The following is a 25966-nucleotide window of genomic DNA, read 5'->3' as shown; positions in this document are numbered from 1 at the left end:
GCTGCAGAGGGCTCCATTGAGGATTTTGATGGGTCAGTGTACAGTAAAAGAATGATGGGCATGCACACCAAAGTGCTTGGTGTATTTTCTGACCTGTCAGAAAGCCTATTGTCACTGTCAAGGAGCCTGGAGGAGTCTGGCTCCAATTTGGCACAAGGCTTTATGCAGAGCTTGATACCCATCCTTCCCAGCATGGAAGTGTTGTTCACACTTGCGAACCCTCTCTTGATGCAGCATCTATTCACTGATGATTTAATCTGCATTTCAGCACAAGTAGAAACCATTCAAAATTTGACTGCTGCTGTGAAAAGCTCAGACTGAAGTCATGAAATCTCAGCTTCCAGCCATACGGCTCAGATTGCTGCCAGCATGACTATGGGTATCAATGCTAAAAAGGTTTTGCAGACTGTCACAGCAGCCCAGCAATCTGTGCTCCAGTTGATTAGTGGGATCAATGGGCGCTGCCCTCCCAGACCATGAACTTGCTGTGCTCGCTCAGGGTGACAGCATTAGTTTCCATTCCCCCCAACCCCACCACCACCACCACCTCCCACTTGCATTTTGCCAGCTGTTCGTGTAGTTGCCTGTCAGCTGGCCAGCACAGACTGCTGCAATTTACATTGAAGTCGTGTCTTCTTGGCCCAGAGCTGCTCAAGTGTGTCCTGCAATGTTATCTGTTGTCGCTTGCAATGCAAGTCAGCAACCTTCCACCAACCATGCTGTAACCTCTGGTTTAGCATCAAATAGGAGCACTAGGTCAGGCAAAAGAATCAACAGGACTGGCAGTAAGGGAGTCTACAAGGGTGATTAGTTGAGTTTAATATAGAATAGTGGACATTTTATTGGTTAAAGTTATTGCAGAATGGCTGTTTTGTATTGGATTTTATTTCAGAATTGTAACCAAGAGTACACTGTCTAAAACTGAGGAATGGTAAGGTATGGGACAGTTGTACAGCGGGATTTAAGGTTGTATTTAGTGGATTTGTAGTTGAATGTGATGAAGAATAGTTTCCTCCCTTCCTCCTCCTCCTCCTCCTCCCTCCTCCTCCCTTCTCCTCCCCTCCCTCCTTCTCCCCTTTCAGCTCTTCCTCCTCCTCCTCTTCCTCCTCCTCCTTCAGCTCTTCCTCCCCTTCCCCTGCCTGCTCATTCTCCCCTCACTTCTCCTCCTCTTCTTCCTCTTCCTCCCCTTCTCCCTCCTCCCCTCCCCTTCCCCCTCCTCTTCCACTTTCGGTTCCTCCTCCCCTCCTCCCTCCTCCTTCTCTTCCTCTTCCACCCTCTCCCCTTCCTTCTCCTGCTTCTGAGCTGCTTGCTTTATCCCAGGGACTTTGCCCTCATGATGGTCAGGTTGTGGAGGTTACGACAGCCTATCACAAATTGGAACACACTGCAGTGACTACTGCAGGTTCCTGCAGTGTGGTCCAGGCAGTGGAACTATTGCTTCAGCATCCCAGTCATCTGCTGTGTGACGTTTCACTTGGCTATCGTTTTACGCAGGCCGGTCACGTGATTGGACTGTGGAGCAGAGTCATGAGCCAGGTGTGAAGTGGATAGCTCTTGTCGCTTAGCAGCCACTCTGCTGTGATGTAGTGGCTGAAAGATTGAGGGGGCAGCAGACTGCACAGAATTAATACACTTTGACAGCTGCCAGGATAATGGTCATTCACCAGAGAGATGTGCTGAGCATTGCCACACACCAACTGCACCTTCTGCGAGTGGTTGTGATGCATGTCAGCATTGAGATTAAGCCAAAGATAGGCATTCAATAGCATCCTGCATCCTTGGAAAGCCTGCTACCCTGGCAAAGCTATATGCATGCTCAGTCTGTTTCTCTGTTCCGAAAAAACACTCGAGTTCCCATCTCCTCCAGGAAGAGCATCTGTTATCTCTGATACAACAGTGAACTGGCAAACAGGGAGGTGTTACATTTGTCATTTGCTGCATGTTGGAAGGATGCCATTGCAAAGAAATTCAGCACCACTGCCACTTTTGCAACAACTGGTTGTGCTATCCTCACCCTATGAAGCTGCAGATGTGGGCTGGAATTCTCCGGCCTGGCCTGCAGCTGGGATTCTCCGGTCCCGCTGCTGTGAATGGAGATTTGGCTGAGTGTCATATTCTCCATTCTCGCTGGCAGTGGCAGCAGGTCGTGTGAGACCAGAGAATTCTGCCCGTGGTTGCAAGAGGCGTGACAGGGTCTCGGCAGCCCCCCTTTGTAATGCACAGATGACCCACAAACTGCTCCTGGCTGCATTGGAAGTAAGAGAAATGCTCTTGGAAAATCTCGGCTGGAGAAGGCTGAGAACCTTTCTGCTTCTTCCACCTTCCCTTCCCTCCTACCTTTACAACAAGCTTCTTCACTGCTTCTGCTCGTTTCCTACTCATGCTTCAGCCTGAGGGGATTTGCAACTCTATGGCATCCTTGCCTGGGAGAAGACTCTTCACCAGATTCCGTTGGAGCATGGGGGCTGAGAGAATCTCAAAAGAGATTCCTGCTGTTGCTAACCATGTCATGTCCCCTCCTTCATGGTTCTTCAGCCCCAGCGTGAATTGTGTATGAGAATGTGGGGCCGGCGAATCAAGCCCATTATTTTGGGACTAAAGTCTTGGTATCAAAAATGGCACCTGCAGTGCTGAAAGCTTGAGTGCTGTAGAGCACGGTTTTGAGATCATATTGTACCAATGGAAAGGGTCAAAATTTATATATAAGGTTCAGAAAATCAGAATGATTGCCTTTGCTCAAACACACTGGGAAATAAAATGTTAATAACAATTTCTGGAAGTCCCGGAGGTTCTGGCTAATCATGTTTCATTCATCTGTAATAAATGTGAAACGTGAATAAGGACTACAAACATTTTGTACCAAACCGATGTTCAGAGTGTATTTTTATAATAGTTTTAAGCGTTTGCTTGATGGTTTCAGAATGGAAGTTCTATTTGCTCTAGAGAATAGAAGTGGTAACTCGACCGTTTGGGGCTTTGTGATTAACTCGACAAATAAATCAAAAGGCTTGCATCCAATGGGAAAAAATGGATAAAATGAAAGAATGTGGAAGCTTATTTAGCATCTTCACCATTCTGTCACCTTCAAATATAAAATGGCTCTGCTTATCTCTTCAGTGCTCCATTTCTGCACAAGTTCACATGCTGCCGTCATTTTATATTGACAGAAACATTCTAAAGCAGATGATATCCCATAATTGCATGAACCTTGTAAAAAGCTTAGGTTTGTGGAAATGATGTCCATGCATGGATTTAGTGAAGGATGCTGTGAATATGGGAATGCTCTAATACAATTCTGAAAGGGTTTGTTTTGTCAGTTTTTCCCTATTTATTCTCCAAAATATAGGTGCAGTCATTGTGAGTACCATCCGTCCGCCATCAATCTCCAAGCTGCAGTATTCTGAATAGTTGCAGGAGCAATTTGCAAATTGTTGTGTTTCCCCCAGGGACACCACTGTATGGGCAAGCTCTTCTCCACAAATCTTTAATTTATGGCAAGTTCCCACTTGTAATGGCATTGCAAATCAAGTAAACAGCATGTCCTGCAGTGCATCATTCTCACTGAAATGAGGATTTTTACTTTCTCAACTTATGAATTGCAGATGACATAAAATATATATATAGTTTACCATGAAAAATATGGAATGATGTTCGAAGGGATTCCTTTCAAATAAAGATTGTGTGCATTTTGGATTAACAAAATAAGGTATTGTTATATATGCTTAAAATCAGGAATCCATTCTATAATATTGTTTATCTTCACTCCAGCTGTCATATCCAGAGCACAAGAAGGTCCAGGTGAGATGGGAAAGGCAGTCCTTATTCCTATGGAAGATCAAGAGAAAATGCGGGATTTATTCAAAATCAACCAATTTAATCTCATGGCCAGTGACATGATTGCATTTAATAGAACTCTGCCAGATGTTAGACTGGAAGGGTAAGTTTATTCTGATTTTGAATGTACTGAATTCCTGTTACAAAACCAGTGTTATGTGGTCCAAAACACAAATCTGAACATAACTTTTGTCCCACTTTGGGCTCTGTCCCCATGTTCCTGTTTAGATAAAGGTCAGCTTCCCTTAGCAGATTTGTGTTTCTTTTAACCTGAATCTTCTAACCTTACGCACAAAATGAATGAGTTAATGTGCATCAGGATAAATAATTATGCGTTTTACCAAATTAAATGGCACTGCTGTTGAACATGGGTTCCCCACAATGTGCTCCTGGCCCCGTTGATAGGTGAATAAACATTGTTGGGCCAGAAGCAACAAATATGGAATTCTATTTCATTGCCATGTTAAAAATTGGCTTGGTGAGCTGAAGGAATGAGAACTATACTCAAGATCTATTTAAGTTGCTTTGAAATACAGTCCACATATTTTGAAGAGCACTATAATGTCCAGTCAAAGCAAGCCATTTACATCTTTGTTACTGTTTTTGAGATTAGTCACTTCTCCTCAGGTCCTGGAAAATTGTGCTCTTCAAATTGAGATGCATAGTCACAAGGGCGCATGGCAAGGTCTATGTCATGGAATTTCAGAAGAGGAAGTCCACTATATCCTCAATGGGTGATTTATATATGTCCGAATCTGAAGTATTGAGCTGGATATTTGTGGAGAAAGGGAGAGTCCCGCCACCATTCCTGGTGCCTTCAGTTTTCACTGGTGCGCTGCCTACACCATGTATTCCTGACCAGACCACAACCTAGCTGGCTCCATTGCGGCACCTAAGCATATACAAGACCCCCAGCAATTTTCATGAAGTCAAGCTAGCTTCTCAAGGACTGGTGATTCACAGCACCTCAGAGGAAATGTGAACCATAGTATGGGTGTGGGAATGTTTTGAAAAGTAATTTTAGAAGATCTTACCCATATACCACATACCAACTCATATCCCCATCACTCCAAATGACCCCTCAGACCCTCTCTGGCATGGCAAAGAGAGCAAATTTCCCTGACCTTGTTGAAAAAGGTACAGAGAAGGGAAAACGTTGTTTGATTGATATCTCAAGCTTTCTTTTCATAGATTAATTTTGTTGATGGATCAATGTTTTTTGACACAGTTAAAATTGCATTAAGTGCCTATAGCTTCTGCTGTTAACATTTTGAAGGTCTGCTTGATTGACACTTTCTATAGGGTTATAACAGCAACCTTTTTAAAAACAAAGTTATGAAAGGTTGTTTTTTAAGCTTTTTCGCACATGCCATTTTTACTGCAGTGTTCATTAGTTCTGAGCAAACTATATATTGGATGAATGGGCATGGAACTGCTCCATGTTAGTATGAGGGGCTATTGGGGTGGGTGGGCATAGGCTTGCATGGGGGTATGAGGATCCCACACTTGCTTCCTTACACCCCCCCCCCCCCCCCCCCCCCCCCCACCAATCCCCGCGAATGAAAATCAAGCTGTTTGAGGTACTTTTTCCTGAGAGACAGGTATGCTGGGCTATGAAATTTCCTGACTCCAGCTACCGCCTCTCAGATGAAAATCCAACCCATAATTTTGAGTCAGGGTCATTTGGCACCAAAGAAATGTTCCCAGCAGGATTTCTGTTGCCAGAGGAGGTGACCAGTGCTAAAGATAGGAAAGTGGCAGTGCTTCAGCCAGGGAGGGAGAGGAGACTGCAGCTAGGTTTGCTCCGTCCATCTGTAAAATTCACCCCCCCCCAATTATCTTGGGCTTATCCACTTTCACTAAGGAGTCTCAGATGTTGCCAATAAGAAATCTGGTGGGCAGGTGCAAAATAAGTCGGCAAGATAGATTCAGTTCTCCTTCCTCTTTGGCAGCCAGAGATTGGGTGGACTGCAGTGGTCCCAATGGAGTTATGGCAGAGAAAAATGGAGGCTGTGGTTAACCAACCTCTCAATTTTGTCCTGGATATTGAATACAATGTATTTAAGAATTTTCTTCAACAGATATTGTAGAAAATTGTGGATATTTTATTATTCTGCTTGTGGTAAAAATTGAAATGATGTAAAATGTAATCTCAAGCGGCAGTGAACACAGTTGACTGTTGTAGGCTTTTCAGTTGGTGTGAAACCTTATACCATCAATATAACATCGATGATTTTAAAAAAATAGAATATCAAATTGGGGAATGATTTTCTCTTCAGCAATTTGTCATTTATCTTGCACTTTGGATACAAGAATCTGATTAGGTTTAGGAGGTTAAAAAAAAACACCACCTTGCCTGAATTAATTTGTTTTATTTGTAAATATACCAAAATGTAATGTTACGGTCATTTAAATCAGGATGTCTGTATTCAGAGGAAGTGCACTACCTCATATCTTTGTACTTAGAATCAGCTTCTTATTGTTCATCCAGAGGTCAGGTAAGATGCTGCCAGATTAAAGAGTTAATTACAATGGTTAGTTCGCTGAACACTATGAATGAGCATAGGCTTGATTTATCTTATTGAATTGGAACATTTTTTGAGTCATCACTTATTTACCCGGCATGGTGGCACAGTGGTTAGAACTGCTGCCTCACAGTGCCAGGGATCCAGGTTCAATTCCGGCCTCGGGTGACTGTGTTGACACATTCTCTCCGTGTCTGTGTGGGTTTCCTCTGGGTGCTCCTGTTTCCTCCCACACTCCAAGATGTGCAGGTTAGGATGATGACCATGCTAATTTAACCCTCGTGTCGGGGTATTAGCAAAGTAAGTTACAGGGATAGGCCCAGAGTGAGATTGTTGTCAGTGGAGGCTCGATTGGCTGAATGGCCTCCTTCTGCACTGTAGAGATTCTATGAATCTTTTCCAGTGCCTCTCTCCTTCATTCATTTTCTTTCCTCATTTTCTATAATCTGTTCCACCCATTCCGATCTCTGTTGCTGCGGATGTGGATTAGAAGACAGAAGAGTAGAAATTAGGGACCTGATTCTCCCATTGCGACCCGCAACTTTTCTGGTGGGTCGGGTTGGGAGATGCGCGTGTTGACCATTTTGTGAGTTCTCTGCGAGTGTTTACGACCCGCGCGCATCTCCTAACCGGAAGAAAATGGCGCCGCCGGGAACACGCAGAAAACCGGCAGCAAGTGAGGTAAGTCATTTGAATATGTTTTACATGTATTTTAAATGTGATTATCGGGCCCGGCATGGAACTTGCCGAGTGCGCTAGCCTCTCCCACCCCGCCAGGAGTACTTCATTCTGACGAGGTTTAGAGTAGCTCCTCACGTTCAGGGAATTAGCAGGAGACCCCCCCTCGAGTGAAGGGTGGGCAATCGGGGCCTCCCAGGGCGTTGGGCGGTGAGGGGGTGGTGTCCCTGGGCATGGGCAGCAACCTGTGCCCAGGGGGCGCCTTGGCACTGCCCGATGGGCAGTGCCAAGGGGGTGGGGCCTACTATGGGCAGGGCCTAGGGGTGATCGGTGGAGGTGGGGGGGTCCCACTGCCACTCTGCATTGGGATCGTTCTGGGCTGGAGGGAGGCAGCGATCGGGGTGGGATGCGGGGGGGGGTGCTCTGCCAGGGGGGGCCCTGCCTCCCGGGGTGGGGGGGGGAGGTTCTGACCAAATAGGGGTCAGCCGGGGAGTGGGGTGGGTGGGGGGGGGGGGGTTGGTGTCTACCGGGTGAGGGGGATGGAGGAATCGCCACTGCTGGGGGGGTGGGCTGCACATCCGGGTGCTCCGGGGTGGGGGAGGGGTCAGAGCTGGTCCGGGAATTGTTGTGGGGGCTGCGATTGGGCCATGGGGGGCTGGAGGGGCAGCACACCGGTAGTCCCGGACTGGCCAGCGATTGAGCTGGCCAGCAAATGGCGAGATTGACAGATCGGGGCCACTGCCCTGATCTGACAGTTCTAGAACTGATGTGGAGATGTCTGACAGTTCTAGAACTGTCAGACTCCGGCGTGAATAGGCCCTGCCCCCCTGGGTTTTTAATGAGATTCACGATTGTGACTTCTGCCTTGCACAGAGTGCGGAGATTCGGGTCTGACAAACAGTCGTGATCTAGAACAGTTTTCCCACCAAATCAGCATTTTTGGGAGAATTGCTCCCAAGTCCTCCCTGTACCCATACTCCGGGGAGAAAAAAGAGGGAAAGGTTTTACCAATTTGCAAATCTTGTATTCCAAGGAGCAAAGATGTGAGCAGATGCCTTAAAATAAATGTTTGGGTCCCTTACTTATGCAAATGCTTGTTTAAGAACCTTTCAGCAAAACGTAACAGCACTGTGTGCGGTGCCAGCTGTATTCCACTCTACTCTGCCTCATTTTTGGTGGGATTACTGTGACCTGACGAGTATCAAAAATTCATTTTGTTTTAAGAGGTATCTTTCCTGTGGAGATTGATGAAGTGGGAGTACTTCTCCCAGCTCCGTAGAACTGCTGAGGACTGTTGCTGGCCCATTATTCCACCCCACCACCCCATTCTTCACTCCTCACTCTTTTGCTGCCCAGGCTGATCTGTCAACAGCTCAAATTAAAGTGCTACTGAGAGCAAGTTGTCTCTGGAGGTGCACTGCGTGCAGGCACCCTGCTTTATTTCTTATAATGGAGGCCCGGTTTCCAAAATGGACCATAATGAATTCAAATTCCAGAATCCATTTTAACATGTCAATGTTATCTGTAACTGTGAGAGATCTGTTAAGCAATAGAATAGGAAATAACTTTGCTGCATTTATGACTGTTTTGTCATCTAGCTGAATTCCCTGGGGGAGAAACCCATTTGTGTAGCACCACTTCTAGTGATTTAATTGAAGAATGCAGTGCAGGCTGCACAGTATCAGCCCACCGCTTGCCCCTGGGGAGTGAGGTAAGTCTGTGTAAGCAGCCTTACACAAACAAATTTCTCCCCCATGTGCTTTTATCTCTCCTATAACCTGTGCTTTTTAATTTGAGGAATGTGGTTATGATATTCCTTCAAGATAATAAAATCCATCAGAATTCTATTGTTGTGATCTTTTTTATTGGAAGATGCTTGCAGAGAAACATCCAATGTATAGAAACAGCTTAAATGTATTGCCTATTTTATAGTATTTACTCTAATTAAATTATATGAGGCGTAATATTTCAATGAACTGAAATACAATTTAATGTAATAATGTTGATTTATTGCCTTAATCTACATAACATTTAGTTTTAATTCCGAAGTTGAGAAGTGGTAATGCATTTTTATATTATTGACCATTTGTTAAAGCTGTAATATTCCACAATTGCATATAATTGTTTTCTGATATATAGGAGGAATGTTGCTTCCTACATCACTTTTGGTATGATGTGAGTAATAACTTTAATTGCAATGGCCAATTCCAGGTCACAGTGTGTTTACTGCTCTACCATGTTTTTCAAACAGCTCAAATTAAGGTGCTACTGAGAGGCAAGCTGCCTCTGGAGGTGCACTGCGTGCAGGCACCCTGTGTTCTTTCTTATAATGGAGGCTCAGTTTCCAAAATGGACCATAATCGATTCAAATTCCAGAATCTATTTAAGCATTTCAGTGCATGATTGTTATGATCTGTAAGTAATACACTTGTTTCTCCATTTCCTTCCTTATTTGGATACCACACATTTATCAGTGAGCCAATGGAGGTTAACATTTCTTGAAGCAAAAATATCAAGCTCATTGACACCAATGGGTATTTTTTTTAATTAATCCATGGGACCTGGGCATTGCTGGCTAGCCAGCATTTATTGCCCATCCTTAGTTGCCCTTGAAACTGAGCGGCTTGCTAGTCCATTTCAGAGGGCAGTTGAGAGTCAACCCATTGCTGTGGCTCTTGAGTCACACGAAGGCCAGACCAGGTAAGGATGGCAGATTTCCTTCTCTAAAGGACATTAATGAACCAGATGGGTTTTTCTGACAATCGACAATGGTTTCATGGTCATCAGCAGATTCTTAATTCCAGATTTTTAAATATTGAATTCAAATTCTATCTGCCGTGGCGGGATTCAAACTTGCGTCCCCAGAACATTCGCTGAATTTCTGGATTAATTGTATAGCAATAATACCACTGGACCATCGCCTGTGTTTATTATTTTTGAAAACATAAAGTTTAATCAAACAAATCAGTAAGATGTAATATGGGGATGGGGTTTCTTTGCATCATAAACCAAGGAAGCATTTGTATTTATGGTGCTGTGTTGTGATTTCTACAATCTTACAATTTTGAGGACTCAGCTGGAATCAGGAGGCCACCTGGGAAAGAGGGGGAGGAAGAAGAGATTGTGAGGAGACTGCACGCACACCATGCAACTGAATGGAGCAAGAGGGACCTCATTGTGCAGTTTCACTTCAATTACGGAGACCCCATCCTAACATGGACTCATCATTCCTCACCATGAGCTCCCCTTGGCCAGCATATTTTAATTAAGGTCCCCAGCAAAAACCTTCACAACTTTATTGAGCAACTCATGAAGAATAGAAAACAAAAGCAGAACTAATCCCTTTAATGCCTACCCTGCAGGTGCCCTTGCTTGTCCTCATACTCCTTGGTAGTACTGGAGTAACTGAAGTATGACTGGGGATAAGCTGCTGACTTTCATTGCCGGAAATTGCAGATGGCTTTGCAAGACAACTTTGAGCAGCTCTAAGCCTTGTGGGCCCAGTTTCAGACTGTCCCATCTTGGTATGGACAGTAATCGCCCGGGCTGGCTGGCTGAGTGCAAACAGCAAGGATCCTGACAGAGTGGCAGAGATAGGAACATGAAGGCTGTCATCCTGAGGGATGCCAACTGGTTTATGCTCTATAGAGTCACTGCCAGACCCACAGAGAGTGCTTCAGCAAACCTTATGATCTGCTGGAGCACAGATTGTTGGACATCTATGGGCATCTGCAGTCTGGGCTTGGATGGCAGCAGCCACGGATCGCGTGACCTCTGCCTGAGCTTCCACTGCAGTCGTAAATGGAAAGACTTCTGCCTCAACCAAGCACGTGGACACAAGGCCACTGACATTCTGTACTCTTTCTAGCAGGAGAGGTTGAGATAGTGGCCAGCAGATGCTCCATCATGGATCACTAAGGCAGTTCCGTGGAAAGGATAGGCTCCAAGCTCTGCAAGATGCCCATTGCCAGGTTGAAGGAGGACTTGTTGGTGCTATTTGCCAGTGTCTGAAGGCTGTCTAGCAGGCACCAGGCATTTCAGTATGCATTGTCATGAGCGTTCTGTAGTCCATATCTTTGGCTCTGCAGCAGAATTTATCTGTGACTTCACCTTCTAGGGATTTTCCACATGAATTGACAAATCCCTCTGACCTGGCTGCAGCTCACTTCTGTCCAGTGACCAACCTCGTACTGATCACAACCCTACATTTGTATCTAATGTTAATGCCATATCGGTCCCTGAGCTAGTGGCTGAGAGTATAAGGTAAAGTAATATTGCCTCCTCTTCAATTTCATGTGTTTGCATCTCCTCTTTCTGATGGACCTCTGAAGGCTGACTAATCAAATGTTCTTGACTATCTCTAAAAGTATAAAAGGTAAGGAGATTTTGGGTGGGGAAGAAAGTAGAAATTCCACAGTCACACTGTCTTCCTTTTCCATTTGAAAATGAGGTTGTGGAGTGGATGGAGAAAATGCATCTGGCAGCAACATATCCTCCACAGCTCTACATCCTCCACAACGGCACTGGGTGCGACTTGCTCTGTGGCATTGGCCCCAATGATTCATTGAATCATCTTACCGGGACACTGAGGGGAAGCTGGTCATCCACTAGACCTCCGGATTTCCCGTCTGTTGAGTGTCACCTCCTGTGTAAGACAGAGCAGAAGTCAGTGGCAGTATGTTCGCATGCTTGGGTGATCTACCTGCCATAGCTAAAGAGCTATATATTTGTAGAGGCTTGTGTGTGGCTGACATGATTGGAAGGTGTTTGAGTGAGGTTTAGTATAACAATGTTCGGGGTGAGTTCTGACAGCCAGAATGTGGTAACGGGTTTGTGGTGCATTGAGCAGAGTAGAAGATGGGTGGTGTGATGGGTTTGAGATGTGATATGATGAGACCATTGGATTATTCCAGGCCTTTGATTTTAGTAACAGTTCCCTTAAATGTAGCATAAACTGCTCTAATATTCCAATACTACTGTAGACAAGTACGCTATGGGTAAAAGATAAAGCCAGAAAGTTGAGATTTTGTTGTACACTTCTTTGAAGGACTTAGCTTCCTTAGTATTTCTTCATTTCGGTACCATTTCCAGAAGGTTTATGTAACAGGCAGACAATTTGCTCCATCAATTTACTTGGCCAAATAATGAAGATGAAAATGCTTCGCCTGTGTCTTGCTGCCTTTGTTGCATGCTTGTATAAGTGTAATGTTATGTCTCTGAGCTCAATTTTCTTGCTTATGAGGCTGAATCTTCACTACAGAAAGTGGAAACAGGAGCTCTGTTAATCTTTTGGTCAGAAACATGCCTTCAGTGGGAAACTGATTAAAGCTACTGCCCTCTTCGAGACCATGTCTGTTGTTAAATGCAAGTACTGTCCTGCTCTGGCAAAGAGGCCACCAGTGACCAACAGCGAGATATAATGGTGTGAACCATATTTGAGATGCCACTGAGATTTTCTTGCTGACTCTTGGAAGGTGCCAGGAATGAATAAGTTCAAGGTTACGGTGATTTTGATGACCACTGGCACAAGATGGTGACAGTGCTGCAAGCTGTCAACGTATCAGCAATTGCATCCTTTGGCAATGGCATTGTTAAAGCCTGGTAATGATCATTGGCTCGATCTCCAAAAGAGTAGAAATGGCCACAGCTGAAAAAGTTAGGTGTGGAGAAGCAGATTATTACTATATTGCATGTTCTGAGAATAAACTTGCTTCAGGTAAAAGACAAGCCTCAGCCACGTTCTTTAACCATATACAATTATTGGAATTAATATGGTAGCAGAGAATGAACATTAAGCCGAGGTGATTGATTACTGCAAAATAAGGTTTTTGTCTTTGAAGGAAAAAGAAGTTCACTACTGTTGACAAATTTAAGTTACAGGATGGCAGGAAGATGATGCAAAATATCAGGTTTCGCTTATCCACCAATTTCCTTGGAGGCAGAACCATACGAGCAATGGAAACTGAAGTTGAGATGTGAACACAAGTTCCTTCATTATAGCTAAAAAGAGGCAAGGCTATATCGTTACCAGCAGAAGTAAAATTTAGGAGTGAAGTATTTTCAGAATGGAACGTCAATGATTTGGACAATGAAGAAGGATTGGACCTTCTGTTACAGTGTTTGGATAAATTTGACAAACAGGATGACTTATTGGAGACATATGAAGCCTGGTCAGCCTTGGTAGATTTAAGAAAACAGATGATCAGCCCATGGAGGAACATATCATGGACTTTGACAGATGGGTTAAGAGACTGAAGAGATTTGACCTTGACATTCCAGAATCAGTATTGGCATTTAAGTTACTTGATCGTGCACGTATTTCTCATGTCAACAGACTTTTAGTACTGACAGGGGTTCAATTCCAAACTAAAGACTCTCTTTTAGATCATATGATTGCTGGCCTAAAACAAATTCCAGGAAGGCAATCATTTCCAGCTACTTTCCTATTGAATACAGGCAACTCAGCGATAAAGCAAAAGATGAAGGATTCGATGGTGGCCAAGTTTTGAGGTCTACAAAACATTAATCGCAGATTCCAGTGCAATGTTTGGGTTATTGATAGCTGATCTGCAGATGGTCATACCATTAACTAATTTGAGAGTTGAGACAAAAAGCAGGTCTGGGATGGCGATGTAGGTCTACCTATATTGTTTGTCCCAAGGTGGATCTAACTAGATCCCCCACGTTTCACTCCGAGTTCTTCTTCAGCTGTGAGGAGATGTCCTTAAGTGTGCCACTGGGCAAGCAACGCCACCCATGGAAGTTTCAGTCATGGCTGCAGGAAACATTCCTTTGGACTCCCAAATCTTGAATGTCCTCCTGCAGCATGGCTCTATGGTCAGTTTGACCACCCATGCTGTGGTCTTTGCTATCATCCACAGAGGTACCTGTTAGTCAAATTTTAAGATCGTACATTACTGCATCCTGCATCTCCAAAGCTGCCTGATTTTGCAGTCATACTTTCCTGTCCTTGACCATTGACCAATGTCGGAGTTCTACTTAATCTAAGGAGTGTGACTGCAACCTGGAACAAAATGTCCAGATCATTCAGCCATGATCTTATTGAATGGAGGAACAGGTCCCAGAGGCCAAATTGTCTACTCCAGCTCTTATTTGCTGCATCTATGTTAAAATATGACCTTTTGACTTGTCTTTGCATGGTAGTCTGAGGATCCTGAGGCTTGCAACCACGACTGCATCCTTAACTCCCTGGCTTTTGGTGCGTCCCTGCCAAAGGGTAGATCTGGATCAAAAGTAACATCAGGCCTATGCATAGAATTAACCATAAAATCTTATTGTGAATCACACTGCTGCCTCACAGCACTGGTGAGCAGGTTCAATTCCCGGCTTGGGTCACTGTCTGTGTGGGGTTTGCACGTTCCCCTTGTGTCTACATGGGTTTCCTCCGGGTGCTCCGGTTTCCTCCCACAGTCCAAAGATGTGCAGATTAGGTAGATTGGCCATCTTAAATTGCCCCTTAGTGTACCCGAACAGGCGCTGGAGTGTGGCGATTAGGGGATTTTCACAGTACATTCATCGCATTGTGAAGGTAAGCCTACTTGTGTTAATAAATAAACTTTAACTTTATACTGCAAAAGGGAAGCGCTATACTGATGTCAAATATCATATGCAAGCAGACATGCAGATAATTTTTATACTGTCTCAGTTGATGAGGACAGATCATTTATGATATGTGATAAAATTATGTCCGTTAAATTTGTTCTAGTTCTTTGTAGTTTTGCAGAAGAATATTCAGATGCATTCTGTAAGAAGGGTTTGTGGCATCTATTATACTTTTGTGTTTTAGTTGCACAGTTTTTTAAAAGCTGCAGTTATTACATTTCATTGTGAACTAGCAGTGAGATACTATATGTAACCAGTTTGTCAAGAAGCATTATGCCTGCCTCAGGATTTCCATAAATTCCAGATAAAAATAAGCAATTTCCAATCTTTGAACCACAGTTTGTTTAATAATTCATTCAACAATTTAATCTCAACAAAGAGGAAAATTGCTTGCCAGAAGGATAACTTACACAGTTAATGTCAAAACTGTACTGTTGTCTTGAGATGAGATCTGACAAGGATTTGACCTTATTTAAAATATTGATAATTGTGAAAACGTTATGCTTGAATTAGGATTGCACTTTTTAAAAATGATACTTCAGTTGGAAATCCTATTTTCTGTGAATACATGAGAAGTGGTCACGTATTTGTGTAGAGTCGATCTTAGCGAGTGTTTGAGGAAATTGGGTAGGCTTTTCTGCCTCCTACATGGTATATTTTGTGGCGATGAAGGTGGCCCGCCATTGGCCAATGGCGGGAGCTTCCAGTCCTGCCACTGTCAATGGGTTTTCCAGTTGTTTGCACCCTCCACCACTGGGAACCCCGTGGCAGGGGTCTTCATTGGCAGAGTCGGAAAATCCTTTGGCAGGAACTGCTGGAAAATTTTGGTTATCGAGGTAGAGAGAATGCTTATCATGGGGCACAATTCTCCCATGCTCCCTCTGGCAGGATCAATGGCGAGCGGGAGGTGGGAGAATTCAGCCGGAGGCACAGAAATCGGTTTCACGCGGGCCTGAATTTATGTCTTCCAGTGCGCCCGCCATGACAGATTGGGAATCGCTCTGGAGGCTGGCATGAAAATGATTTGTATCCTGCTAATGGGATACAAATGAAAGCCTGACCGGAATCTCCCCCTCGCTCCCCCCATGTCTCATTCTTCCATTATGCCAGTGGGAAAGCAAGGCACTCTGGACATGGCTTGCATAAGTCAAGACTTGCACTTGGGGCCTTGCTCAGTTCACATCCAAGGAGAACATAATGCTGGAGGCCTGCAGCTACCAGACCCTGGGGGAACACATGGCACGGTGGATGTTTTTCATGCATATGGTGCTCCTGCAAAGCCGTTCTCAGAAGTTAGGAGGTCTCCAAGCAGCAGCTTCAGCTTCACTGATGTCGGACTTACTTCAGGGTCTTTGCCATGCGATAGCAGCATCTTTTGTGGTCTTCACTGACTTCACCTGCTTTGGAACCTCAGGGATTTCACCATGGGCTGGTTAGGATAAGGTGATGCCAGGGGTCCACAGTGATGGGGGAAGGACATGGATGACTGGGAAGGGGAAATGGGGAGGAAGTCTCACGAAGAAGCAGACGATGATCATTGTCTTCATCTTTGAAAGTGAGCGGAGCCTCGTGTTGGATGGGCACAGCTGCTGCATGTGAATTCAATCGTGGGTAGGCGGAGACAGGTCAGGAATGAGAACCCCAGCAGGCAGCATTGGGAAAGCTCGGCACAGTCAGTGAATGTGATGGATGAAGGCTGTGTGTGCGGGGATGTGCTTGCACAAGGCTGTGGAAGGCCCTGTCACAGACACCTCTCCTTCCAGAATCACTCGTGATCCGGCTATATATAGCTTATATGCGAGTGGTGGGACATGGAACGGAGACTTTGCAAAGTTTATATAATGAGGCTGAACAATAACATTTGATATTATTTAATGACAGTGAATATATTGTAGGTAATAGATGTTAGGAATGGGTGAACAGACCTTCCAATTAAGTCCTAATTTGATGTCCATTATTCAATAGAAGTCAATGATATATAAAAAAACTCACAGGTGGCACTATTTTGTTGGTGGAGAATTGTGTGTGAAGTTGGATCAAAGAAATACAGGTATTTTATGAAGAAGCAGAACTTGTGTCTCCTTTACCCGACAGCAACTGGTAAGCTCAGACAATAGAGTGACAATGTTCCCCCATGCAACCACTTGTGATCGCTATATTGTGATTTTATGGGGCCTACTAATCCTTTTACGTGCTGTCTTGACATCCATAGCAGGGCTGGAAGCAGCCTGTGGAATTGTTTGCCTTGTTTCCTTTGACTTTGACTTTGATGGCTGTCTTCTGGAGAGCTGAGGCCTGGAGTGGCCTGGCTTCCTTTGGCATTCCACCAGTGTGCCAACTGCTCCTTCTGTGGTGATAGAAGATGAGTTTGAAGGGGTCACAGGCTGAGGATATTCTGAGGGAGTGGACAATGTCTGAGTCCTGAGTGGATGACCCAGGAGTGTCCAGCTGCTACTGCCGTTCCCATGAGTACCCAAGGCCTCCAGCCTAATTCCTTCAGGGGGAAGGGACACCTGGAGGGACTCCTAGGTGCTTTGTTTCCCCCCTCTCATGGCAATGGCGATGGAGTGCAGGTTGGTGTGCATCTCTGCTGAACCAGGGTCTCCATGGCATCCACCATCCTCCCCATGGAGACCTCGATGCATGCACATGTGGACAGCACTTCATCAGGGAGCAGGCCGATGGATTTCTCCTTCTCACATATCATTATGTTGAGGGCTTCTGACAGATTTGCCTGATATTGCCCTGCCTTTTCCTGACTCTCCACCATAAAGGCGAATGTCAAAGACTCCTCGTTGGACTGGGGACACTCAGATGCCTCTTCTCCTGCGGTCCTCTGAGAATTGGAGAGCGTGCCTGAACTTGCCTCCCGCTGAAGACATGTATCTGTATGGTGACCACCAGCTTGCGAGAGCTTTCTTGAGCTAGTACAAATACCAACTGAGGTTTGTGTTCCTGAGCTGGTGGAGGGTGCAAATGAGCGCTGTGATACTCCCCTCGTCCACTCTCTTGGCTCATCTCTGAGCTGGGGCTGGGCCTTGATAAGGAGCCCTCCTCGGGCCTGAGTCTCGTTCCAGAGGCACCAATAAGTGCAAGTGACAACATCAGCCCTGAACATGGAGGCACATTAAGTGCTGAGCATATCTACATGCAAGTAGAAGGCTCATACATGCAAGTGATATGTAGAGGCTGCCAGTTCCCACTGTGCCTATGTCGGGTCCAATACTTCTTCCACCCACCCCGATTACATGCAGTGTCCCATGTCTCCGGAAGGTGAATAAGACACAGTGGATGCACTGAAGTGGGGGCTGTGAGGCAGAACATGTCAGTGCAACTGGTCCTTGGACCTTGACCTATTGGAGTCTCTGTGGATTTGCGACCATTGGTGAGACTTGCTCTGATCCTTCATCCTCTTCTGGCATTGTTTCTCCAATCTCTTGTGATCCCCATTTGCACTGACATGGGCCACCCACACCCATGCAGCATCTACACCAATGCAGCATTAGTTTCCCTGCTTGGCATCCTCCCAGCAGGTGGGTATAGAAATGGCGTGATTTCCCATTGTCCTCCGCAACAGGAAACACACCCCCACCACAGGACTTAGTCCTGGATGGGAGAAACCTGCACATGGAATCAGCCTCACCTGCACGTATAGACTAATTAACTTTATGAAGGTAGGACTGAACAGTTTATTTTAAGTTTCCAATTCTTTAAATTGCAGGGAATTCTTGAAGTTTCTCCAACTTGCGCCTGTCCTACAACCTTGGGAAAAAAATAATTATGAGAAATGTTCAACTGCCATTTTCTTCTTTGTCACCAGACATCTGGCCAGCTGGCAGTGGAGAAACGGAGTGAGAGGAATGTTCCTCTTTATCTAATTTTTTTTTAAAAACTCTGGTCTCCTGGGTAAGCCCTCCATTTTTGTTAATGACTGACCGCTCACCCACAGAACCAGTGAATCTCTCGGGTCCTTTGTGTGTGAGCTGTTCTATGGTGCTTATTGAATGGTCTGCAGCCTGCCTGAATGATGGTGATAAGCCTCCAGGCACTGGCTTTGAGCTTGTGGCCTGCCGTGGCCACTCTGCTGACTTCAAACTCAGCTTGGACTTTAGTTAAAATGATTCTTTCTGTCTAGTTCCACAGACAAAACTTTCAATTAATTTCCATTCTGCTTTCTATTTCTGTGCTTCCTTTGATTTTTGATATGGAATTTGCCTGATGTCAAGATTGCTTCATTTACAAAATGATGGCTTATTTTGCTGTGTCATTTTGTTTTTGGCGGTAGTGATTAGAAAGCGCAAGTTGATCCTGTCTCCCAGGATGTTGTTTCCTGGCTGATTGACATGCTCCCAGCAAAGCTGTTGAGATTTAGATGTGAATTATAAAAGCTCCTGTCACTTAGTGAATTCCAGCTGCAGGAAGCCTGGTGCAGATCAGAAAATTAATGCAGCTGCAAAGAGATAGCAATGCAGTTGTTAAAACTGCTTATCTAGCTAGTGCTGGAAATGATTGCTATTTGCAGGACATGCCTCTCAGTAAAATCAGTCAGGGAAGAAGAGACCCTCCAAGTTAAGTCCAAAACAAATGGAGCGGAAGAGCCCCACAAGGAAAGTGTGGGCCTCCGCCATCAGACTTTCCCACTCCCTTTCCAGCTGCAAAATTGCCCCTCTCATCCCCGTGACTTTGCTCGTTGTAGGGAAATTACCCATCATTTTGACTTGCAGGAAGCCAGCATGTTGCCTCATTCAACCCATTTCAGGGGAATAGTTTACTGATAGCATGTCAGTGAGGTGCAATCCTTTTACCTTGCCATAATATACTACAAGATTGAAATTATTGCTATTTGCATAATAGCACGAGAGATTTATTTCTATAAATCTATTGCAACCTCTAACTTTTTTTAAATGACGAGCTTCTCATTAAAAGCAGCACAAATAAGAGCAATATCCTGCCGGTATTTATTTGAAATGAGCATTCTAATTATAAACAGAGAACATATTCGGGGGAGCATGAAATTTATTCACCCCACATTTTGACAGAGGGACCACAGTTCATGATGTACCTGCACCCTTTTAGATCGTGGTGTGTAAGAAACAAAATTAATCTCTGCACCTGATCTGAATGATTATGTGGTGCAAGTGCCTGGCCCTCTGGTGCTGGTTTCCTCTCTGAATGCTGCCACAGAGCTCTCTTTGCAGGCCGGCTGCCTTTAAAGGGAGGGTTTTCAAAAAAAGGTTTCTACAATAGAAGTGCTTGCAAACTAAACGTCAGGGCACACAGAGATCCAGATTGAAGGGTGGATTACTGGAGGCATCAGTGGCGAAGTTGACAGCAGGAAAGCTACCATGTGTTCGCAAGAGTTCAAGGGATCCTTGAGGACCACTCTCATTGGAAGCGGATGGCTGGGGGTGGGGAAAAGGTCAACCTTGAGACTGTAGACCCAAGGACCTGGCAGTTGTACCATACGAGATCTAATATATGTGGGTGATTAAGGCCAGTGAATGTATTATCACGTCACCCTCCTCTCGCCATAAAACCAGCTTCCCACTCTGTGTTTAATGCACTACATTGCTCACCCAGCAGTAGTCCCTGGCACTTAGAACCCACTCGTAACATCCCAAAAATGCACCCCAGCTTCATACAACTATTGTGGTTGCTAGCCTCACGCTCACTTCTCACTGCATCCATATACTTTTAACTGTAGCAGATATATCACCCAAACTCAGTATTACACAATCATCTGACATTCTGCCCTCTCTTGCAGAACAAAATGTTCCACAAAAGAAAGCAGCAGAGCAGAACTGGCAGGATCAAGGATACTGTCTCCTGAGCCCTAAGTGGTGATGGCTGTCTGCATCATAGGACCAGCTGTGACAGGGCCCACATTATCCAGGTGGCAGTTGAGCCCCTGCCATGAAGATATCAAGACGTGAATTAATAAAATGTTTCTTAATGATTTAGAAGAGGTAACTAAATGTATTATCTCCAAATTTGCAGGTGATGCAGAGTTGGGTGGGAGGGTGAGCTTTGGGGAGGATGCATAGATGCTTCATGGTGAGTTTGTGGACATGTGCATGGCAGTTGCAATACAATATGGATCAATGTGAGGTTATCCACTTCAATAGCAATAATAGGAAGGTAGATCATTATTTGAATGGGTGTAAATTGAGAGAGGTGGATACTCAGCGAGACCTTGCTGTTCTCGTGTATCAGTCGCTGAAAGTAAGCGCACAAGTACAGCAGGCAGTAAAGAAGGCAAATGGTATGTTAGCCTTCACAGCGAGAGGTTTTAAGTATGGGAATGGAGATGTTTTACTGCAATTTTACAGAGCGTTGGTGAGGCCACACCTGGAGTATTGTGTGCAGTTCTATAGAGGGAGTACAGTGAATGTTTACCAGGCTGATCCCTGGGATGGCAGGTCCATCTTATGAGAAGAGCCTGAGTTGGTTAGGATTATGTTCATTGGAGTTTAGAAGAGTGAGAGGGGATCTCATAGAAACTTATAAAATTCTAACGGGGTTAGACAGAGTAGATTCAGAAAGAATGTTCCCAATGGCGAGAGAGTCCAGAACTAGGGGTCACAGTTTGAGGATAAGGGGTCAACCTTTTAGAACTGTGGTGAGGAGAAATTTCTTCACCCAGAAGGTGGTAAATGTGTGGAATTCACTACCACAGAGTAGTTGAGGCCAAAACGTTGTCTGATTTCAAGAATAAATTAGGTATAGCTCTTGGGGCTAAAGGGATCAAGCAATATGGGGGTAGGGGGATCAGGATATTGAATTTGATGAGCAGCCATGATCATAATGAATGACGCATCAAAGGTTCGAAGGGCTGAATGGCCTACTCCTGCTTCTTGATGTTTTTATGTCAAAAAGGAAATTGGATGGGCACTTGAGGAAAATAAACTTATAAAATCCTCTACTAATTTGTTTTTTTTTAAACCACATCTTTAGGCTAGAAGAAATATAATTTATGTTTAGAATCCTCTGGAAGTTATTAATTAATGACCCATAAATAATAAAGAATTGATAAAACAAGTAGGACTTGTAATTAATGGGAAATGTTCAAAAGAAGCATGGAAAATAATTTTCCCAAAAAATAGTTTCATTTGTTTGGGAATGGATTCCTCATGCAAAATTAGGCCATAGGACGCATCACACTGGTCTAAATTGGCTTCTTCCAACTTTGATGTCCTCATTATTTTCATTTGGAACCATAGATTAGAACTTTTCCTTTTGAATTTCTCATGCAAGAGATCATACTTTGCAATGTAAGATTTGTCAAATTAACAGCTTTTTAAGATCCCAGCGCACCCTTATTGAGAATGAAGAACATAAAGAGAATCTGTCCAGTTTCAGGTCCAGACTAGTTAATGTATGCATTCTTCAATGAGTATAAATTATGAATATTTCTTTCATGAATTTAAGAACTTCACTGTTCTGCTCCTGAGGACGGAACATGAGAATGACCTCCGAGCAGATGCAACAAAATTAATTCCCCTGCTTGCTGTCGCAAGACTCGAAAATTAATCAGTATTCTTTCCAGTCCACCCTAAGCTTCAATCTGGGCTGGATTGGAACCTCGTACTTCCAGGAGCTTAAAATGCAATTTCATCTGACAATCTTTTAAGAATCGAGGATGGAACACAAGGAACATGGGAAATACAACTTCCATTCGAAGAGTGAAATATTTAGAATTGTTGTGAAAGCAAAGTAGCCATTGTTTGTTTCAAATTTAATAATTTGGGGGAGTTAGTCAACAGCAAATACAATAAATGAAGAAAATTAACATGTTATATTTGTTCTTTAGGAGTTCAACTATTTACCACATAGCACAGGGACCGCACTGTTAATTAGAGAACCTGATACAGAAAATAGGCTTTCTAAATTACTTTGTGCTCACAGAAATATGTTTTATAATAGATACCAAATGATGCAATGACCTCTGGTGGTATAAATAATTCAAACGCTAGTGGCAGTTTCAATCTGGCTTTCTTCATCAGCTACAAAAGGGATAAATATATTTTGGCTTTGCGCTATTTGACTGCTGATTGCAATTACACATTGTCAAACACGAGTTATGATCATAGAGTAAAATCATAGAATCCCTACAGTGCAAAAGGATGCCATTCAGCCCATCAAGCCTGCACCAACAACAATCCCTCTGACACTAAAGGGCAATTTACCATGGCCTCTCGACCTAACCCGCACATCTTTGGAATGTGGGAGGAAACCGGAGCACTCGGAGGAAACCCACGCAGACATGGGGAGAATGTGTAAACTCCACACAGTCACCCAAGGCCAGAATTGAACCCGGGTCCCTGCCACTGTGAAGCAGCGGTGCTACCCACTGTGTCACCGTGCTGCCCCAATAAAACAGTTAATATTACAAATGATCTGTGAAAATAATTTGGAGTGATAGCACTTGAGCAGCAGCTGTGGATATTAGAACAGAAATCAGAATTGATTGAATAACTAGTAAAGCAGTAAATATAGAAATGCACAGTATGACAAAAAGTGAAAAAAGAAACAAAATTCATAAAGCAGAAATCCTTTTAGTGCAATAGTTTTTGTTTATTTAAAAGACTGAAAGAAATGTAGCAATCCCCAAATAAAAAATAAAAAAGAAATGAAGAAAAGCAGAAGAGACAGAAATGCACACGCATAAAAAGCCGTAAGGTTTGAACACAACAGTATTCACCACACAGCAAAATATGGGCTACATAACGCTAGTAATTTCACTGAATAGTTGATGTAAAATGGCACACTCATTTTGCTTTTCTTTACAAAAATAAAATGATATCAGGTTTAAAAATCAACAATACTGTCAAAAATGATTTCAATGTAATTGAAACGAATAACATTACAGGTTCAACATAATGTTGTCTCATATTTTATGTACAAGAGTTGCAATTTGTGAACTACCTGAGCTTGTTCATATCATGGAAGGCAACATGCAGATTCACAGTACCAGCCCATTTGATTCATTTTCGAGTACAAGACTTGCGACAGCAAGCAAGGGAATTAATTTTGTTGCATCTGCTCGGAGGTCATCTCTCTCTCCCCAATACTCTCTGGGCTCTCAGGACCCGCATCTAACACCCAGATATTCCATCTCACTGTACACGCCCACCAATGCTCCAGCCCAACACCCACCTCTGACTGCATACACATACTCCAAAGCTATTCAGCTGTGGCAGGCACGGTTACTGATATTCCGTCCAATCTCTTGTAGAACAAGGTTGCATAGAATCAAAGGGAGCAGAGCAGAACTGGTGAGACAAGGATGCCTGCATCTTTTGAACCTTACTGTAATAGGGCTACTGGCATTCAATGTCACTGAGGACAATGATATGTTCCTTCCATATGCCTTTCTCAACCTTCAGCTCACCTACATCCTGCTATCTTGTGTAATGAGTTCGCAGCTGATAGTGTGATTTTACCTTGTGTTTTCACTGCACACCCTCTTCTCTCAACCAACCTTCTCCGTCTGAATTCCTGCTTTCAGAAACTCAAGAACCGCTGCCTGCTCAGCTCCAAATGAAGAAAAGGGAGAGCAGGAACATGGCAGTCCTATCACTTTGATGCGAGCGACACTTGCAGTTACCAGCTCAGGTACTGCCACTGTCTGTACCTTGGAGGCATGTGTCGAGTTGGGATTAGCACGTGCTGAGTCATTCAGCACATGTGGGCGATAGACAGGGCAGGGGGAAAGGATAGTTCATTTACCAGCTCACTTGAGGGCAAGATTGCAGACGAGTTCACAGGAGGATTCAAGTGAGGACCTTGATCGGACAGCCTTCTGGAGAAAGCTAAGAAGCAAGTATGCAGAGTTGCTGGGTGCATCAGCTGACCTGTTGGCAACCTTCTGTCACAGTCAGAGCACAGCCCAAGATGAGGGAGGGCATGACGCAGAACTTGCCCTTTCTGCAGTCTCTCTTGCATCTCTCTGCCATGCTTTAGACCTGAGGCATTGCCGCTGCCTGACCCCACACTTGTCACAGTCTGTGCGGAAAGGTCACTTGTTCCTCGGCCATCACTGAGAGAATGCAGCAGCATGCAAAAGAAAAACCTCTTTAACAGTTTCCTTACCTGTCATTTGGGTGCCAGGCCCTTTATTTAGTTAATGATAGCCTTATTTAAAGTATCGCTTCAGCAGGTGGGGCTTTTTAATATCGATTCAAAGCCTTCTGGTACATGTAGAATATGTGCTTGTGTGTAACCTTGGTCTTTCCAAATACTACGCGAGCTACAAAAGCAGCCAGGAGCACAAGGCACTCCACAAAAGCAACATTAGGTCTCAGCACAGTTACCCCAGTGTGCATCCAACGTACTTTGTAAGAATCGGGCATTGTGTTGTGACACTGCCCTTTAAATTTCAGACCTGAGCTTGAATGTAACCTAATTATATGTACCAGCTGTAAAGCGCTTACATTAAATGAATTTGAGGCTTTTTCACAGCGATCACAAAGTGAAAAATGCCTGTAATTGAGCTTAATTAGAACTAAGCAGTTCCAATCTTCGATAGGTGACTGATTTGAAAAGTGAAATTAAAAATTGCAGTAATATTGTTTGCCTAGAGGATTGAGGTTTAAAGTGCTTTGAGTACCGACATTCATTCGATGGATGCTATATCTGACGTAAAGCGCTGAAAATAATTTCATTCTTTATCACTGCCATCATCTAAAACTCTACCTATTTAATTTAAATGCGGTAATTTATTTTAAATGTGACTTCTTGTGTATTGCACTGGGAAACAATTAACATCAGGACCCACAATAGGCAGTCATTATTGAACTAGTTTTATTTATGCAAAGAAAGCAGTAGCGAGGGTAACAACAAATGCCCAAGTCTTGCAATATCCTACACTCCCTTCCAGTTTAAAAAAAATAACTTGCATATTAAAATGTTAAATGATATGTGCACATAATTGCCCAGATTACCATAGAATCCCTACAGTGCAGAAGGAGGCCATTCAGCCCATCGAGTCTGCACCAACAACAGTCCCACCCAGGCCCTATCTGTGTAACCCCACATATTTACCCTGCCAAACCGCTGACACTAAGGGGCAATTTACCATGGTCAATCAACCTAACCTGCACATTTTTGGAGTGCAATATCATAGAATCATAGAATCTTACAGTGCAGAAGGAGGCCATTCGGCCCATCGAGTCTGCACCGACCACAATCCCACCCAGGTCCTATCCCCATAACCCCATGCATTTACCTAGCTAGTCTCCATGACACAAAGGGGCAATTTAGCATAGCCAATTCACCTAACCTGCACATCTTTGGACTGTGGGAGG

General features: G+C 44.1%; 1 protein-coding gene across 3 annotated transcripts in view; it reads left to right on the top strand.

Annotated features, from left to right (window-relative positions):
• galnt13 (polypeptide N-acetylgalactosaminyltransferase 13) overlaps positions 1-25966 on the top strand; it is a 421054-nt gene that overhangs the window by 138065 nt on the left and 257023 nt on the right. For all 3 annotated transcript variants that reach the window (XM_078229193.1, XM_078229194.1, XM_078229192.1), the window contains exon 2: positions 3769-3937. In XM_078229193.1, coding sequence (XP_078085319.1) covers positions 3769-3937 — 169 coding nt within the window. The remainder of the gene's footprint in view (positions 1-3768; positions 3938-25966) is intronic.

The sequence above is a fragment of the Mustelus asterias genome, chromosome 14, assembly GCF_964213995.1.
Source record: "Mustelus asterias chromosome 14, sMusAst1.hap1.1, whole genome shotgun sequence".
Classification (NCBI taxonomy): Eukaryota; Metazoa; Chordata; class Chondrichthyes; order Carcharhiniformes; family Triakidae; genus Mustelus; species Mustelus asterias.
Note: the sequence above shows the minus strand (reverse complement) of the source record. Positions and strands in the feature narration are given on the sequence as shown.